This window comes from Plecotus auritus, assembly GCF_963455305.1.
Source record: "Plecotus auritus genome assembly, chromosome: 5".
Taxonomy (NCBI): Eukaryota; Metazoa; Chordata; class Mammalia; order Chiroptera; family Vespertilionidae; genus Plecotus; species Plecotus auritus.
The window spans coordinates 46,628,920-46,648,581 of record NC_137776.1 but is presented as its reverse complement, the minus strand read 5'-3'; the positions used below and the strand labels follow the sequence as shown (position 1 = coordinate 46,648,581).

Genomic DNA, 19,662 nt, shown 5'->3' with positions numbered 1-19,662 from the left:
GCCGGCCCCGATCGCCCCCTCCACCTGAGGAGTGATAGAGGCAGCAGCCGCACTCGCACCCGCTGCTGGCGCTGGTCCCAATCACTCCGCGCCATCAGTGGGTGTGAGCGGGGCCGGCGCTGTCAGTGCCTGGGAGCAGCAGCGGCGGGAACAGGGCTGCCGGCAGACAGGGGACTGGGAGCTCTGGCGAGAGGGGCTGGGCGGGGGCCCGGAGGATGTGCTGAGACCCGCCCCTGTGCCCACCGCAGTCTCACAGCCCACAGTTCCATTCAAGGTGCATGAATTCATGCACTGGGCCCCTAGTTCTCAAAATAAATAAAGGGCGTCCTAAAAATGTATACACACTTTGAATCATTATTAATTCCAATAGGTTAAATCTGAAAAGAAAGAAACATCAGTTGAGTTATCAGAAAAAAGTATGTATACATTTTTTGGGAAAACCCTGTATAGTTTTGTTTACTGTTACAGTGGTAAACAATTTTTTCCCTTCTCATTGTGTGTGTGTGTGTGTATTATGGAAAATTTCCAACCTAGAGAGAATAATGTAGCAAACCTTATGTATTCATCAAAAAGCTTCAACAATTATCAATATTATGCCACTCTTGTTTTATCTATTAACTCCAAGTTTCTTTTTTTCTTTTTTGATAGAGTATTTTAAATAAATCTCAGATATATAAATCACTAACAAATAATAACTATTTCTTAAAAATAAAACCCCAACACTTTTATTAACCTATTGATACAGTTTTAAGACACCATCTAATATCCAGTCAATATTCAGATTTCCCTGGTAGTCTCAAAAGTATGTTTATAATTGTTTGTCCAGATTAGAATCCAAACAAGATCCACACATCGCATTTGTTTTATATATCTCTTAAGTCTCCCTTTTTTTATTGATGTATAACTGATATACCTTAAGTCTCTTTTAAGCTAAAACAAATTTAGCAACCTCTCCTCATTACCACTATTCACTTGTTGCAGAAACTCAGCCATTTGTCCTGTAGAATTTCACACATTCTGAACAGTGACATAATTTAATATGTTTTTCTAGCCCTTGTATTTCCTATAAATTTTTAGTTAGATCTGAAGACTTATTATTAAACTAGAGGCCCGTTGCATGAAGATTTGTGCAATAGGCCTTCCTTCCCCTGGCTGCGGGCACCGGTTTTCCTCCAGCACCCGGGACCCAGTCCTTCACTCCTGCCGCAGCAGGGAAGCCAAGCCTCAAGGCTATGATTCTCCGCTCCGGCTGCAGCAGAGAAGCCTAGCCTCTTCAGTCTTCAGTCTTTGCTCAGGCCAGAGCCTTCAGTCTTCACTCTGTGCCTACATATACAAATGAAACTCCCATCTTTGTCAGGTCAATTTGCATACTCGCTCCTGATTGGCTGGTGGGTGTTGTGGAGGTATGGTCAATTTGCATATTTCTCTTTTATTAGTGTAGACTAGAGGCTCAGTGCATGAAATCTGTGCATGGGAGGGGGGTGTCCCTCAGCCTGGCCTGCACCCTCTCCAATCTGAGACCCCTCGGGGGATGTCTGACTGCTGGTTTAGGCCCGATCCGCACATGATCAGGCCTAAACTGGCAGTCGAACATCATTCTCACAATCCGGGACTGCTGGCTCCCAACTGCTCGCCTGCCTGCCTGCCTGATTGCCCCTAACTGCTTCTGCCTGCCAGCCTGATCGTCCCCTAACCACTCCCCTGCCAGCCTGATCGCCCCCAATTGCCCTCCCCTGCTGGCCCAATCGCCCACAACTGCCCTCCCCTGCCGCAACCTGCCTCCTCCGCCGGGCCACACCTCTGCTGTGCACGCAGCCATCTTACGGTGACCATCTTGCGGCGGCCATCTTGTGACAACATCGCGCGTGAGGGCGCGAGGACCACGTAGGTTTTTATTAGTATAGATTATTTTGGTACATTATAACACATATTTGGGGGAATATATGAAGTCTTACGAAGTATGAATTCAAGAAATGACACCTGAAAACACACACATTTCTGGCTCTTAAACTAGACTAAGGAAAACAGGCTGAGACTTCAACCTGGTGTGTTCCTGCTCTCACCATGTACCTACTATAGTCATAGCAATAGCGGTATATCCCTAAAAACATGTGTGTTTTAAAAGAACCCCCTCAAAATTATAACAAATAAAATATATTATGATTCTCATTTCCTTGAAAGTACCACCTGCTTTTCTAAAGTTAAACTGACTGTATCTAGTGAAAAAGCCACTCCTTGTAACTAAATGTAAAAAGGACACTTAGAGGCACTAGTTCTAGTATATGATCAAGCAAGAGATCTGTGTCTAGTGGGAATTAGCAAGAATTATCTTACACTTATATTTAATTCCTAATATTACCTAACCATTTTGCTTTTAAGAAAGCTTATAGAAAGTTTTCTTTAAAAAGACTAAAAGGGGGGCACAGTAGGAACATGTAGCACAAGTCCCAGGGGAAAAGTGAACAAAGCTATTAATAAAGTGTGTGGGTGATTTTTATTTATATAGATGAGAATGTTTTATGTATGATTTTCTAAAGGTTATGCAAGAACCAATTGTACTGAATTGTAATAACACTACTCCATACTGGGAATTTTCCTGACACACTGCCAGTTCATCTTAGTGGAGGCTGGAAACAATAGGATTTCTTATTGCCCTTATCCCAAGTTCATACTGAAGACAGCTAATTTGATCTCTATTAAAACATACAATATAAAGGGAAAATGAAACATTTCATTTAATCTATGCATCTGAAAAATACACAAAACTAAGGAAAGATAAAACTGTCTTATTGTATGCTGACAGAAAACACTGTTTACTAGCATTAAGAATAATCTTGCTTTACAGAATCAATATAGTTAAAGACACATGACATATTTGGTTATGTCTCCAAACTTACATTTTCAGCTTAATTAAATGTGAACATTTTAGTGATGATACATCCAGCTATAATAAATTCCTAGTCCTAAAGGACTAAGAAAAATCATTTGTTATATGGTGACAAAGGGACACTAGACTTTGGGTGGTGAGCCCACAATGCAATATACTAGTACAGATGATGTATTATAGAATTGTACACCTAAAACTAATATAATGTTATTAACCAATGTCACCCCAATAAATTTAATAAAAAGTAATTTGTGTTGTGATGAATATGAAGTATTAGAAGTTAGTACTAAGTTTTAAGAATTTAAAAAAATGTTTTTATTGATTTTTAGAGAGAGAGAGAGAGAGAGAGAGAAACATCAATGAGAGAGCAATATCAACATCAATCAGCTACTTTCTGCACGCCCCCTACTAGGAATCGAGCCCGAAATCTGGGTATGTTTCCTGACCAGGAATCTAACCAGTTACCTTGGTCCATGGGACAACAACCAACTGAGCCACTCTGGCTGTGATAAGCTTATAATCTTTTTGGGGAAAATTAGCTTATATGAAAGAACAGGAAAAATATAAATTGTACCCTAGCCGGTTTGGATCAGTGGATAGAGTGTTGGCCCATGGACGGAAGGGTTGGGGGTTCAGTTCTGGTTAAGAGTATGTACCTTGGTTGCAGGCTTGATCCCTGGCCCAGTCAGGGTGCATGCGGGAGACAACCAGGCCCGGTGCACGAATTCATGCATCCGTGGGGTCTCTCGGCCTGGCCTGCCGGATCGGGCTGAAACTGGCTCTCCGACATCCCCCAAGGGGTCCTGGATTGCGAGAGGGCACAGGCCAGGCTGAGGGACCCCACCGGTGCAAGATCAGGGCCGGGGAGGGACATGGGAGGTTGGCCAGCCAGGGAGGGCTCGTGGAAAGGCTCCAGGGCGTGTCCGGCCAATGTCGGTCAGTCTCTCTCTTTTTTTTTTTTTTAAAAAAAATATTTTATTGATATTTTACAGAAAGGAAGGGAGAGGGATAGAGAGTTAGAAACATCGATGAGAGAGAAACATCGATCAGCTGCCTCCTGCACACTCCCCACTGGGGCTGTGCCCGCAACCAAGGTACATGCCCTTGACTGGAATCGAACCTGGGACCCTTCAGTCCCCAGGCTGATGCTCTATCCACTGAGCCAAACCAGTCAGGGCCAATGTCGCTCAGTCTCGATCAGTCGGACCCCAGCAGCAAGCTAACCTACCGGTCAGAGCATCTGCCCCCTGGTGGTCAGTGCACATTATAATGAGCGGTTGAGTGGCCTTAGCATTTCATTAGCATATTACGCTTTGATTGGTTGAATGGATGACCCCTTAGCATATTAGGCTTTTATTATATAGGATATTCAGAAAGGATGATAGTGATATTTAGAATAGCTAGCAAAGCTTTTTTGTTCAGTCACTCACTAAACTATTATTTACTAAGCATGTAGACTATGCAAGGCACTGGGAATAAAAAAATACAGTCCCTCTTTCAAAAAAGCTTATAGGAAAGAACTAGAAACTGAATTTGATTTTCAAACTCTCATAGGTTTTAGGAAAAGGTAAAAAGTAGTGCATTCTTCAACATGAACATGATGAAAGTTCATGTTAACTTCATTAGTTTGATTAGAATAGAATTAATATTTACTAGGTAGACTACATTTCATTCATTCTTCTTTTCCTAGGTAATCACTAGCTAATTTTCTTTACTTGAAGCTGGCAGACCTTGAGTAGATGGAATGATGCTAATAAGAAGTCACATAAAGAGAGTTATGACTGTGATCTGAGAATCATAATACTACTTTGAGATTGAGGGAGGTATAGCCTCTACTAGTCCCACACATGCCTTTAATACAGAGCAGTCATTTACTGATAGAACAGCACTGTAATTAATTTGTTAATGTCAACAGAATTTCAAGGCATAGCCACTCTAACAACAAATTTAATCACTGAATTATAATAGTGCTTATAAATAGTTCAAAATGACTAAACCATTGGTAATCACTTAAAATAAAATAGGCAAAACATAATGTACTAATAAAGAGCATAATTTTGACCTTTAAAGCCCTATGACTTAATAAGGTTTCTGAATAATCTCTTTAATAGGTCAAAATTTATTTTCAGTTAATTAGCTTCTTCATACATTAAAGAAAATTTGGTTCCTGACTGATCAACTACATGTTATAAAAGACGGAAATGGTGCCTAACTTTGCTTTGTTACTGTGAAGTCAATCCTTTATTAATTTTCATATCTGCTTATTTTAGGAATTTAGCTTTAATGAGATTCTGATAACACAAATACTTTTTCTACAGTAAAATGACATTGGAGGATTTTTAAAAAATTCTATCATCAGATACAGGCCTTTCTAGTAGCTCTGCTGGTAGGATTCAACTTCTTCAAGAAGTTGCATGAGAGAAATCCATTAACAGATTCAGGAGGACTTGCCAGAGGGCAACTGAGTTTACCATCTTTCTTTCTACAGAAAATCTCCAGCGTGCTCCTGTGTGTCTTGCTAGCAAAGGTTATGATCAGACAATTATTTTGTTAAATTTCCCAAACATGTTCTCAAGTAACAAAAATGCCTTCAACATGAAAGGTTGATGAACAGATAGAGGAGCAGCATGTGGGACCTCTATTGCAGAATATTTCTATCAGTTCTACAGCTTAGTGTAAAATTCTAGAAAAATTAAATCAAGAGTTAGGGAAAATTATAAAAGGAAAAGAACACTGACATGCAAGCAAATCTTTGCAACAAGTGTAAAATAATACTTTGCTCAATTTAAGCTATTTATTCATTTTCATACTGTTTAAACACACTAAAAGTTATGATGTAAACAAGACTGGATAGAGACACTTGAAACATTAAGCACCTATGATCACTTTGGCCATTTGTGGTGTTACTGAATCTCACACTGAGGCATTATAAAGAAAAAGAAAAATTGCTGTGGCTAGGCGGCTCAATTGGTTAGAGTGTTGTCCTGTGCACCAAAAGGTGGTGGGTTCAATTCCCAGTCAGGACATATACTCAGGCTACAGGTTCTATCCCTGGTCGAGGTGCATATGGGAAATGGGAAGCAACTGATCGATGTTTCTCTCTCACACCGACGTTCTCTTTCTCTCTCTCTCCCCCTTTCCTTTCTCTATAAAAAAAAAAAAAAAAAAAAAAAAAGAATCCTCAGGTGAGGATTTAAAAAAAAAAAAAGGAATGCTGTCAAGAATATCTGGTGACATCATTTGGAATTTCAAATTTACTTTAAAAAAATACGAAGTTCTCCATATTACCATATTGAGACAGTTCTAAATATTTTTAACATTATAGCTAAATTTAAAAAAAAAAACCAGCAAAGTAACTTTAAATATAAAGTAACTTAAGCGTGAAAAACCACAAGTCAAATAATTAGTACAAAGTGAAACTAATGTTAACAAATTTGGACTTAATGTTTATTCACTTTTATGCTGCTTTTATAACTTTTGGGTTTCGGTCCAATATATATAGAGTTTGAAAAGTTCTCCCATCTTCGCAATAAGAAAAAAGCTGAAAATACTGAAAATCAACAAATCTTAAGTCTATCACAGAATTGAGGTCACAGGGCAAATTACTATCCCCAAAATAGGAGAGACAGGTGACAGAGAATCACAGTTTACTAGAACCAGAAATCACCAATGGAGCCAGGTAGGATTACTTAAAGGATAACTGACTATTGTTGGCCTTTGTGAGTTTTATTTCCATGAGTCCATCAGGTTCTCACTATGAACATCAAAGAACAATCCCCTTACACTTCTCTTCCAATAGTGAGAAGGGAAAAGGAACCATTTTTAGTATGCCCAGAGCATTCTGTTGTCCTGAACAAATGCTTACCCTTAAAGAAAGCTATTTTATTACAGCCTAACCTACACAGGAAAAAAAAAAGCGGAGAAATGGGGAGGGGGGGGGAGAACTGAGGAGCACTTGTGAAGTTTACAACCCAGGGCACAGGCTCACTAAAAGAGTGAGACCCAGCCCTGGCTGGTGTGGTTCCGTTGGTTGGAGCAGCATCTCGTACACTGAAAGGTGGAGGGTTGTATTCCTGGTCAGGGCACATACTCAAGTTGCTGGTTCGATCCCTGATCAGGGCATGTACAGGAGGCAGCAGATTGATGTTTCTCTTGCTCTCTTTCAAAATCAAGAAGTTTATTTTTTCTTATTGCCTGGGTTGTGAGGTCAATCCCCAGTAGAGAGCGTGCAGGAGGCAGCCAATCACTGATTCTCTCTCATCATTGATGTTTCTATCTCTCTCTCTCTCTCCTTCCTCAGTCTGAAATCAATAAATAACAATAAAAAAAATTAAAATTTATTACACATGCTCCTCTCCCCTCAAAACCCCACTTGCTTTGTTGAAAATCCCACTGCAGATTAAAAAATGTTTAATTTCAATATACGTTATAAACATGAGTGACAAATGGTAACAATCTATGATAAGAATAAGGGCCATAGCATATAAATAAAAGCCAGTGGGCAGGCCATTTAATTATATTGTAATATAAAAGTATTTCATAAAAATTCAGCCTCCACTGAAGCCTGCAAGTTTTACTTATACTTTGGATGTACTATCTAGAAAGGATGAAAACTTATAAAGTTAAGATGATCTTATCAGTAGAAAAGATATTGTAAACCAGCTTAGCCAAAAGAAGCATTTTGATTGCCTAATTTAACTTTGTAAAGGAGAAGTAAATCTTATAGCTGGTCTCTGTAAACCTCACAGCTGGAACAGTCTAACAGCACCTTGCAGTTTCCAGTGATCAAAGTAAGTTACTTTATATACTAAACTAAGAATTTCATAATAGAAATAATGCAACACTGGGGGGTACAGCTATCATGAAATAATTACACTCCTAGGAGATTACAGGCACAAGGCTACATACCCCAGGGGTGTGATTATCCCAAGATAACCACATCCACTGAAATTGCCTTATTGCAAAAATAATCTCTATTCACTGGTGAGACATTATTCAATAGGTGATTTTTTTTAAACGAAGAGATTTTTTAGCTTGAATCAGCAAGTGGATTAGGAAATTGGGCAGTTTGTTTTTCATTGCATTCAAATTCAGAATACAATATCATTATTCTTTGCTTTCCTATTTGATACAGTAGTTTCGATTTTGTTTTTGAGAAACCTTTAAGAGTTTCTATTAGTGTTAGTTAAGTGGTCCTGCTAAATTCAGGTCAAATTTTAAAGGTATTAACTGAACAAAACAATTTAAAATAATTTACTTCTATGTATAATTTTTAATTCTTCTAAAACAATATTCACTTAAAAATTATAAACTGCCCCAGCTGGTTTGGCTCAGTGGATAGAGTGTCAGCCTGCGGACTGAAGGGTCCCAGGTTCAATTCCGGTCAAGGGCACATGCTCGGGTTGTGGGCTTGATCCCATTGTGGGCTGTGCAGGAGGCAGCCAATCAATGATTCTCTCTCATCATTGATGTTTCTATCTCTCCCTCTTCCTTCCTCTCTGAAATCAATAAAAATATATTAAAAAAAATTATAAACGTAAAATCACTGTTAACATTTTGGGCAATCTCCTTCCAGGCATTTTTCTAAAAGTATCTGTTTATATGCTTACCTAAAGATTTAAAAAGAAACGTGAATGGAATCCATATAACTACTTAGTTTTATTTTTTTGGCTAATCCTCACCCAAGGATATATTTCCACTGATTTTTTTTTGTTGTTTTCTAGGGAGAATGGAAGAGAGAGGGAAAGACAGAAACATCCATGTGAGAGAAACACATCAATTGGTTGCCTCCAGCACGTGCCCCAAGCTGGGGAGGAGCCTGCAACCAAGGTACGTGCCCTTGACTGGAATCGAACCTGGGACCCTTCGGTCCACAGGCCAACATTCTACCAGGGGTCCTCAAACTATGGCCCGCGGGCCACATGCGGCCCGCTCTGGACATTTATCCGGTCCGCCGGGTACCGCTGCCTGTCCTGCTTAGCAGCCGACTCGTCCCGGGCCCTCAGTGCGCATAGGAATTTGTTCATAGTTTTTTTTTTAAACTATAGTCCGGCCCTCCAACGGTCTGAGGGACAGTGAACTGGCCCCCTGTTTAAAAAGTTTGAGGACCTCTGGGACCACTGAGCCAAAGTGGCTAGGGCACTACAGGCAGTCCTCGGGTTACCTCGGAGATCCATTCCTACGGTGCGATGTAATGCGATTTTCACCGATAGTTGGAACCCACCTACATAAGCACCTATGTCACTCACATGGAGCACATACACAGAAGTAATGAAGTGAAACAGTAAAAAAATTTAAAAGAAAGATAACAATTCCTGACCTTTACTTGTGGTAAATAAATAATAAAAAACATAAAGCACATATGTACATACGTCGAAATGACGCAACTTTTTTTTTTATAAATACTGTAAATGGGAGATGGCGACGTAACCACGAAATGACGTACGTCGAGTCCGATGTAACCCGAGGACAGCCTGTACTTTGTTTTATGACCTGCTTTTTTCTTTGACCAAATGTTATAAACAATATTCATTATCAGTAAGCAGTCTTCATAACATTTTTAATGGCTGCATAGTATACTATCCCATTAATAGCCCATAATTATTCACTTAATATCTTTTTATTAGGTATTTAGGTTCTCTCTCTTACTATTTTTTTAAAATATATTTTTATTGATTTTTTACAGAGAGGAAGGGAGAGGGACAGAGAGCTAGAAACATCGATGAGAGAGAAACATCGATCAGCTGCCTCCTGCACACCTCCTACTGGGGATGTGCCCGCAACCAAGGTACATGCCCTTGACCGGAATCGAACCTGGGACCCTTCAGTCCGCAGGCTGACACTCTATCCACTGAGCCAAACCAGTTAGGGCTCTCTCTTACTGTTGGACACAATACTTTACAACAAAATCTTTGGACATATCCACAATTATTCTTTTAGGATAACTTTGTGTAATATTAGTAAACATAATTTAAATAAATAAACAAAGGCATTATTTCTCAAATCTTCAATTGTTCTTAGATACAACTGAAGCTGATGGCTCTCAACCTTGATGGTACATCAGAAATATATATCATCTCATGTGGTATCATAGATGGTAAAAATTACCGACTTATTTTTATCATAGATTTTAGTGCTTTGAGATATTCTTAGATATTTACCAACATTTGTTCTCACACTAACACCCCACAGAGTGGTTAAGCAGTTTGCTTAAAGTTACATGGCTACTAAGCAGCAGAGCAGAGGATCCAAATCAGGCATTTACTAGCCCCATCGTTCCATAGCCTGTGCTCTTCACTGATTAGTACACTGCCTCTCTGAACTTATGGTTCCCTCTGTGTGGAAGGCTGTTCCTTCTGCCTAAAATGCCAAATGCTCTTCTGTCAGATCTTGCATAGCTGCATCTTTCCTGTCACTTAGAGATCACAGTTTAACATCACTTCCTCAGAGGAGCCCTTCCTCACCACTTAAACAAAAGTTACTCCCCATTCAGTTCTTACCACAGTATCCAACTTAATTTTATCATAGAACTTATAAATACTTAATATTTTCTTATTTATCAGTTTATTTTGTGTCATTTCCAACACAATGAAAGTAAGGACCTTTTCTGTCTTAATATTGTATTCCTAGAACCTAGAAAAATGCCTGGCACAGAGTAAGTGCTCCACAAATAATTGTTGAGTAAGTGAGTTTATTTTACCCTTACTGATGAACATTTAGGGTTGTTTCTAATATTTCACCACTATAAATCTTTGAGCATCTACCTTACCATTTTCTTATAAATTCCTGGATGTTGAATTTCTAGGTAAAAGGATATGCATGCTTTTAAGGCTTTTGATACATATCATCAAATGACCTCAGAAAGGCTGCTCCAATTTATCAATAGTGGATTGAAATGTTAATTTTACCACACTTGCTCCAACACTGGGTGTAAAGTTCTTTTAAGTCTTTACCAAATTTGATGGGCAAAAAGATAATACTACTTTATTTTCTTTTCTTTGGTTATTATTATTTTTTTGTTAATCCTCACCCGAGGATATTTTTTTTGCCCATTGATTTTTAGAGAGTGCAAGGGAGGGGGAGAGACAGAGAAAGAAACATCGATATGAAAGAGACACATTGATAGGTTGCCTCCCGCACACACACAGCATCAGGGCTGGAGATGGAGCCTGCAACTGAGGTATGCATCCTTGACCGGAATCAAATCCAGGACCCTTCAGTCTGTGGGCCGACGCTCTAGCCACTGAGCAAAACCAGCTAGGGCCATTTATATGGTTATTAATACTGTTGAAAATGTTGTCATAGCTTTAATGGCTATTTGAACCCCTCCTTTTGTAAACCATCAATATTTATGTCCTTTGAGTTTGTTCATCTTTTGACTTGAAGGAACATTTTGTATATTAGGGATATTAATACTAGTACATTAATATTAGTATTTCAATAAAGGTAATACTTTTCACTCAAGGGTGGTTACATGTGTTAAAACTTGACAGGAGCAAAAAGCTTGAGCATTTTCTACTTCATTCACTTTATTTTGAGAAAGTTCATTTGATTGAACAATAGTTCTACAGTAAAACCCCACAAGTGGGGTCCAAAAACTTTGATTGCATAAAATGAATGATTGAGTTATTGTAAAGTTAATAAGCATAAATTCATGGCTGAAGAAGAGCCAATCTAGCTTCATTATATCTGAATTCACTGTTTTCAATACTCTTAAAAATAGGATAATTAAATAGCACAAGTTCTTTTGTTTGTGGTTAACAGACTTTCTAATATAGACTCAAGAGAAAGCAGGTCTAATCGATTACTAAACAAAGGGCTAAGTCTGGAGTCTATCCTACTTATTCTCTGAGAAGCAGGATCAAAGATGAGGCCAAGGAACAAAGACAGCTACTATCACTGACCACCCCTATCTGACACAGAAAACATGCAATTGTAAGGGCACCACAAGGTTGGAGTGAAGGAAAAGATGAGAAAGATGCAACCCCTTCCATAAAACAGAATATACCTTTTATATATAACAGCAGGTCCCTGTGACTAAAATTAGTGGTCAGAAATATGTGAGCCAATGGGTTCTTCATATATGACCTACTCCACCCCCATATTTCTTTGGGGCTTTATTTCTTTTTCTTTTTTTGTTAATCCTCAACAGAGAATATCTTTTCAATTGATTTCATTTTTTTTTTAAAGAGAGTAGAAGGGAGGGGGAGAGACACAGAGAGAGAACATCAATGTGAGAGAGACAGAATGATTGGTTGTTCTCCACATGCTCCCTGTTTGAGCCTGCAACTGAGGTGCGTGACCTTGACTGGAACTGACCCCTCAACCCTTCAAACCAGCTATGGCAGGACTTAATTTCTTTTGAGATCTCTCATCCTTCTTTCACCAATTGGGTGTGTGGAGGCAGGGCAGCAAGGAGCATCAGTATGTGGGCTTTAAGATACCTGCATTGCGACATCCGTGGGATATTCTTTTTGTCAGAGGTTCTCAGACCAAGGTCTGTATCAGCGTTCTCTCACCACTGAGCAAATAGTTTTCCTTTACTTAAAATGTGGCTTCTATCTTTTGTAGAATAATAAGGATTTTAAAAAAACCTCAATTATAATATTGTATCTGTGTACTTCCTTTACCCATCTGACATCCATAACATCATTAAAGAAATAGCATCAAATTTGATACTGGATCACATTTCTAAACTCCCAATACGAGAGCTGGCATTTTGAATCCTAAAGCCTGCATTTGGCTTGCTGGAAGGAAGCAGGATCTCCAGCTATAGAACAGAGGCTGAAGGTCATATGCTGATTGAGGGTGAGCCCTGGGCTCTGAGGTGACAGTGGAAGCCACAGGGAGTATAAAGAGGTGCATCAGAGGCCTAGATGAGCTGAGGACGGGGCTTCATGCCCAGAGCATTTGCTTCAATAGAGCCAGTCTGCCTTTATCTGTTCTATATACTGGGTTTCATATAAGGTATCTTTTTTTTAAAAAATGCTGAATACTTCTTGAGTAAGGATACTATCAAATCCTTACTTTAAAATGAAGAGTTGAAGCTCGTAAAAGTGAAATGACTTATGTAATGTTATAGGGTTAAGCAAGTTAATTTCTATTTTAATTTATTATGAGTTATGGTTGGATTAGTGTGGCTGTCTCAATAATATCCTAACAAGGCACTGATAAATTTAAATTAAAACTTCTGTTTTAATATCCTTTTATAAAAGAAATCCAAATGACACAAAAGAAATTAGACTAATCTTTCTTAAGTAGACAACAATATACAGAAAGGCAAGTAAAATTTTTAAGTAAAAAATAATTTTAACATAGTTAAGTTTTTTTGTTTGTTTTTAAATATATTTTTTATTGATTTCAAAGAGGGAGAGGGAGAAAGATAGAAACATCAATGATGAGAGAGAATCATTGATTGACTGCTTCCTGCATGCCCCACACTGGGTATTGAGTCTGAAACCTGGGCATGTGCTCTTGACCAGAATTGAACCTGGGACCGTTCAGCCCGCAGGCTGAAGCTCTATCCACTGAGCCAAACTGGCTAGAGCTAAACTCAGTTTTGATTTTATCTCTGAACTAAGAGGTGACTGCTGAGGCTTCTAGACCAATCTACTTTTATAATTCAGGAGGACATAAATATAGAAATACCCATTTCTTCCTGCTATATTTAAGTTACTAACCTGATAAACTATGTTTAATGTCTTTCACAGGAGCCCTTGGCTAGGAACATTAAATTTAATTCTAATATACTGCCTTTCAAATTCAGAACACATGATCAGAGTTTCCCATCATATTTTGGGATTGTGCCTTAGTCCAAAAAGCCCAACCCAACCCAACCCAATCCAAAGATAAAATGTTATTTTATCTTTTCTTATTTGTCCTTGGTATACATTCTAAAACAAACAAATAAATCATGCCTAGTGCTTACCTGAGCCATCAGTGGGAACTGAACTTGCATTGATTCCAGAAAGACCAAACAAAGGACATTCTCGATCTGTGTTGACATGACCCCATTTGTGACATTTAATGCACCTCACATTTCGAACCTGAGAAATAGTGAACATTATTTTGGTTATTAAAATATTAAGAATCTAACCAACATTTAGCTCCCTACTCCTTGGTAGATTTTAAATTAAATTATTCTAATTTTTAAAAGATTTCCAGAGAAAGAGACTCCATAACTATATTTTATAATCCTATCTAATAAAAGAGTAATATGCAAATTGACCATCACTCCAACACACAAGATGGCTGCCCCCATGTGCACACAAGATGGTCGCCACAAGATGGCCAGCAGGGGAGGGCAGTTGGGAAGGACCAGGCCTGCAAGGGAGGGCAGTTGTGGGCGATCAGGCCAGCAGGGAAGAGCAGTTGGGAGGGACCAGGCCTGCAAGGTAGGGCAGTTGGGGGTGATCAAGCCTGCAGGGGAGGGCAGTTAGGGGTGACCAGGCCGGCAGAGGAGGGAAGTTGGGGGCGAACGGGCCTGCAGGGAAGGGCAGTTGGGGGGGAACCCAGGCCTGCAGGGGAGAGCAGTTGGGGGGGACCAGGCCTGCAGGGGAGGGCAGTTAGGGGTGATCAGGCCTGCAGGGGAGGGCAGTTAGGGGCAAATAGGCTGGCAGGGGAGCAGTGAGGCATCAATCAGGCTGTCAGGGGAGTGGTTAGGGGGTGATCAGGCTGGCAGGCAGAAGCGGTTAGGGGCAATCAGGAAGGTACGCAGGCGAGCAGTTGGGAGCCAGCAATCCTGGATTGTGAGAAGGATCCCAGATTGGAGAGGGTGCAGGCTGGGCTGAGGAACACCCCCACCCCATGCACGAATTTTGTACACCAGGCCTCTAGTCCTATATAAAAGGCTAATATGCAAATCGACCCAATGGCAGAACAATTGTTTGCTATGATCCGCACTGACCACCAGGGGGCCGACGATCAATGCAGGAGCTGCCCCCTGGTGGTCAGTGCGTTCCCACAGGGGGAGTGCTGCTCAGCCAGAAGCCGCTCATGACTGGCGAGCACAGCGGCAGTGGCGGGAGCCTCTCCTGCCTCTGGGGCAGCGCTAAGGATGTCTGACTGCTAGCTTAGGCCAGCCCCCTGCAGGGAGTGGGCTTAAGCCATCAGTCAGACATCCCCCAAGGGCTCCTGGACTGCGAGAGGTCATAGGCCAGGCTGAGGGACCCCCTGAGTGCACAAATTTCGTGCACCAGGCCTCCTGTTTAATATAAATACTAAAATCTTTTACTATAAATTCTGCCTAAAAACTAAGCTAAATTATATCTTTTTCTTTTTGACTCTTATTTTGTGGCAATAAAACAATGTCATCCTAAAAGAATGGTAAAATTCCAAAAAATAATTATGTCATGGCTTAATTTTAAATTCTCAAATTTTGAGCTAATTCTCCAAATTCCTTGAAAACTGCAGAGACCATTGTAGTTATAAGCCTCACTATAAAACTTTGATTTCTTTCATCAATCTATTACATTTAATGTTTTCTCCTCTAGACCTTCTATTTTCTGATACAAATGGAAACCATAGAACTCCTTTTCAGCTTAAATACTTTTTGGACCACAACATGAAGTATTTATTAAATAAAAATTATTCTTACAGAGTAAAATATATGTCACTTGCCTGAATACCAAAGGGCTGATCTCGGATGTTCATGTCATCTTTGGCATATCTATTAAGTAGAGAAAAATGTGCAAAAACAATATTAAGAATAATTTAATAAACAGCAGTTATTCTGAAAGTTTTATAGTTCTAAATGTATTACAAAATGTAATGTATTTTATATAGAACTATAAAATCTATTTAGTATTTCCAAACACCACTTAGTTTTTAAGTGTCCAGTCTAATTTAAAAAAAAAAAAAAGAAAAAGTAAAACAAAATAAAACTAAAGACTATAATCAGGCAAATTAATTGTATAAGACAAATCACTGAAAATACTTTTTCTTTTTTTTCTTTTTTTTAATATGTTTTATTGATTTTTTACAGAGAGGAAGGGAGAGGGACAGAGAGTTAGAAACATGGATGAGAGAGAAACATCGATCAGCTGCCTCTTGCACACCCCCAACTGGGGATGTACCCGCAACCAAGGTACATGCCCTTGACCGGAATCGAACCTGGGACCCTTCAGTCCGCAGGCTGACGCTCTATCCACTGAGCCAAACCAGTCAGGGCAATACTTTTTCATATTAGATGCCTTTAGTGAATGAAAAAAAAAGAACACAAGATGGGATATCAGATAAATTTAATGATATATATTTTATCTTAAAAGAAAACCAGTTCTTACTTTTCTCGTGGCGCTCCTTTCTGCCATTCAAATTTGTATTCAGTCTCTCCTTCTGTTTCTTCTTTCTAAAAACATTCATTAAAAAGTCTTTCAATTTTTCATAAAAATTATAATCTACTGAAAGTAAATTCAAGCATAGTAAGTAGTACTTTACCTCTTTATTTTCTTGATTGCATATCAAAAATATGGGGGGAAAAGGTAGATCAAGTTAAAAACTTCATAAAAGTCTATCATATACTATACTATGATATGATATTTAACTGTAATATGTAAGAATTTATTGGTTTGACATTTTTCTTCTTTCACAAGATAAAATTCAAATCACTAAAGGATAAAAAACAATATTAAGAGATCATATTTAATAGGCATGTAATCTCAATATTTAAACTTTAATGTTTTTCACTGACAGTGAATATTATGCTTTCTATTTACAAGTACATTCAGTAAGAAGGACTAAAGATATACACATAAATTATAAAAGAATAAACGAACTTCTGCTGATGTTAAGATTTTTTTCCTCCCCAAAGGACCAGTCATGAAATATAACTAGATTATAGACAAATATTTTTAGTATTTATTCTATTGATTATAGCATTTATATAATAGCCATTTTAAAAGATAAAGAGCAACTTTCATAACAGTTCTCAAACTTTAGTTGCAAACATATCAAAGACTTAAAAAAAGAAATGAGGTGAGTACCTTTTTTAGCTCCTGGTGGGGCCTCGTACATGAAATTAAGGCCATTCTTTACACGTTCATCTCCCATAAGCAATCTAAATAAGACATAAGGGTAACAATTTTATGTAGGAGGAAAAAATTACAGAATAACTGTCCCTCAACCTCTAAAATTCTAAGGGAATTAAGGTATTGTTGTTATAGTTTCAAAACTTTACTCCATTCATTAGATGAAATCTGAAATATCTATGAGTCTATACTGATAAAAATAAATGAATAAATAAATGAGAGAAAGGGAAAAGGAATTCAAATTAAAAAATATAGCAGGCTCTAACTGGTTTGGCTCAGTGGATAGAGCATTGGCCTGTGGACTGAAGGGTTTCAGGTTGGAATCCAGTCAAGGGCACATTCCTGGGTGCGGCCTCGATCCCCAGTAGGGGACATGCAGGAGGCAGCTGATCAATGATTCTCATCCTTGATGTTTCTATCTCTCCCTCCTTCTCCCTTCCCCTCTGAAATCAATTAAAAATATTTTAAAAATATATAGAGAGGGAATAAGAGAAATAGAAAATCACCGTTAGAAAACCACAGTAATAACTGATGTGGGTGAGATCCACCAATGAATGCTAAAACTAGTGGGCAAAAGTTCCAAGAAAAACAGGATATTTGCATAGCTTCAAATATTTATTAAGTACCAAGGGAAAAAAGTAACTGTTTTTTAAAGATAAAGAATAACCACACTATGATCTGCTATAAACCTACTTTTCCACCCACACTTTTTTTATTGGTCTAACTCAATTATTGACTGTTTCCTGAACATCCTTTCTGCTTTCTCATTAATAAGCTTTTAACGAAATATTTATGTGAGAGGTGTCAGCAGTTTGAGTGTTAAACTTTTTTTTTTTTTTTTTTTTTTTTTTTTTTAAATATATTTTATTGATTTTTTACAGAGAGGAAGGAAGAGGGATAGAGAGTCAGAAACATCGATGAGAGAGAAACACCAATCAGCTGCCTCCTGCACACCCCCCACTGGGGATGTGCCCGCAACCAAGTCACGTGCCCTTTGACCGGAATCGAACCCGGGACCCCCCAGTCCACAGGCCGACGCTCTATCCACTGAGCCAAACCGGTTTTGGCTTGAGTGTTAAACTTTTATTCTTCTTCTAAGTTCTGCCTAAGTTGGAACTTGATCTTAGGCTATATATACTACTACTCACATCAATATATTTTATGTGAATTATGGGTAAGTGGCCATCTACAAATATAAGAGTAAAGATAGTTCAGAGAAAATAGAATCCTATCATTAAGACATTCAATTCAAAAAGGCTAACTTAATATACGATTCAGTAAGAGGTCATTTTCATGCAATTGATTATTCTAAAATCACCAGCATAGCCCTGGCTGGGTGGTTCAGCAGGTTGGAGCATCGTCCTATACACAAAAAGGTTGCAGGTTCGATCCCTGGTTGAAGCACATATGGGAGGCAACCGAACCATATTTCACTGTCACATCGATGTGTCTTTCTCTCTCCCCGCTACTTTCTCTCTCTCTAAAAATCAATAAAAATATATCCTTGGGTAAGGATTTAAAAAAATAATAATAAAATTTAAAAAATAAATAAAATCACCAGTATAATGGAATTTTTTACCTATTATCGTACGATTCTTGTTCTTTAAGATATTGTTGCATTAATTCTTCTTGTTTCTTCTTATCATATGATATTTTTTGTTCTGCCATCCATACCTAAATTAATAAAGTAAAAAATTTAAAATAGGACGTTTGCTTTTCTTTTATAATAAAATATCAAATGCTATTGTGTATAGTTTACAACATAATCTACTTTGGTCATAATGACACCATTACAAAATAACAGCTGAAAAGTCTGATTTGTGTCTTTGGGCAAATCCTTTAGATACAACCGTCCAAAAGAACTAAAATTTCAAGCAAAAATGTCAAACTTGAGAACTACTCTGAGCACCTGAAACAACAGCTTTTTTTGCACTCAGTCACTGTGTTATTTCAGAGAGAATATCCATCTCTCTACATGTAATGTCTAGACTAGAAAACACACGGGTACAACCAGGAGGGTCAAACAATGCCCAGGGGTGCCACTGACACCTCAAGAGAGGAAAAATGGAGGACAAGGAAGAGGAAAAAAAGGAAATTAAATGAAATGAAAGATAGTTGTAGAATAAAGGGAAGAAGCAAGAACAGGAAACAAAGAGATCAGAGAGAGGTGTGTCAGATGTCGCAAAAGCACCAACAGCACAGGCTGAATCTGTCCCTATGTGAAATTCTCAAAACCACAAAAGTGGTGAAGGTAAAAAGAGCACACAACTTATGCAAGGATATTTAATCATGTTACTTCCTGAGCCTAAAAGGTACCAATGCCTTCCTCTCTCGTCTTTAGAATAAAGGACAAAGTATTTGACAACCATTCAACAAAAACAAGTCAAACTTTTTCTCCAACATGCTAATTTTAAAAAGGTAAATTTGAGGACAAATACTTTGATAAAATTATAATTAACTGTGGGTGAGGGCAGATGAGTATGGGGAGGAGGATGTAGGACAAGACTGCTATTATTCAATTTCAGAAGCAAAAAAAAAAAGGTAGTTATTAGTATTTTAGTAGTGCTGAGATAGGAAAGTACTATGAGGACACAGCTTGAGATGTGAACAAGAAAGGTTAATCCTCTCCTATGTAAGGCTAATATGCAAATAGACCGAATGGCGGAACAGCTGATCAACTGGTCGCTATGACATGCGCTGACCACTAGGAGGCGTGTGCAGAACATGGTGATGGGATGGTGGAGCAGGTGA

At 38.5% G+C, this 19,662-nt stretch overlaps 2 protein-coding genes across 2 annotated transcripts in view; one reads left to right on the top strand and one right to left on the bottom strand.

The window, feature by feature from the left end:
- Positions 1 to 19,662, top strand: part of SCRN3 (secernin 3) — a 71,816-nt gene that overhangs the window by 21,320 nt on the left and 30,834 nt on the right. The window lies entirely within an intron of this gene.
- Positions 1 to 19,662, bottom strand: part of CIRSR (corepressor of RBPJ and splicing regulator) — a 32,804-nt gene that overhangs the window by 8,472 nt on the left and 4,670 nt on the right. The window contains 6 exon segments of the mRNA XM_080668197.1: positions 13,815 to 13,932; positions 15,506 to 15,554; positions 16,168 to 16,232; positions 16,322 to 16,332; positions 16,867 to 16,940; positions 18,491 to 18,585. Coding sequence (XP_080524323.1) covers positions 13,815 to 13,932; positions 15,506 to 15,554; positions 16,168 to 16,232; positions 16,322 to 16,332; positions 16,867 to 16,940; positions 18,491 to 18,585 — 412 coding nt within the window.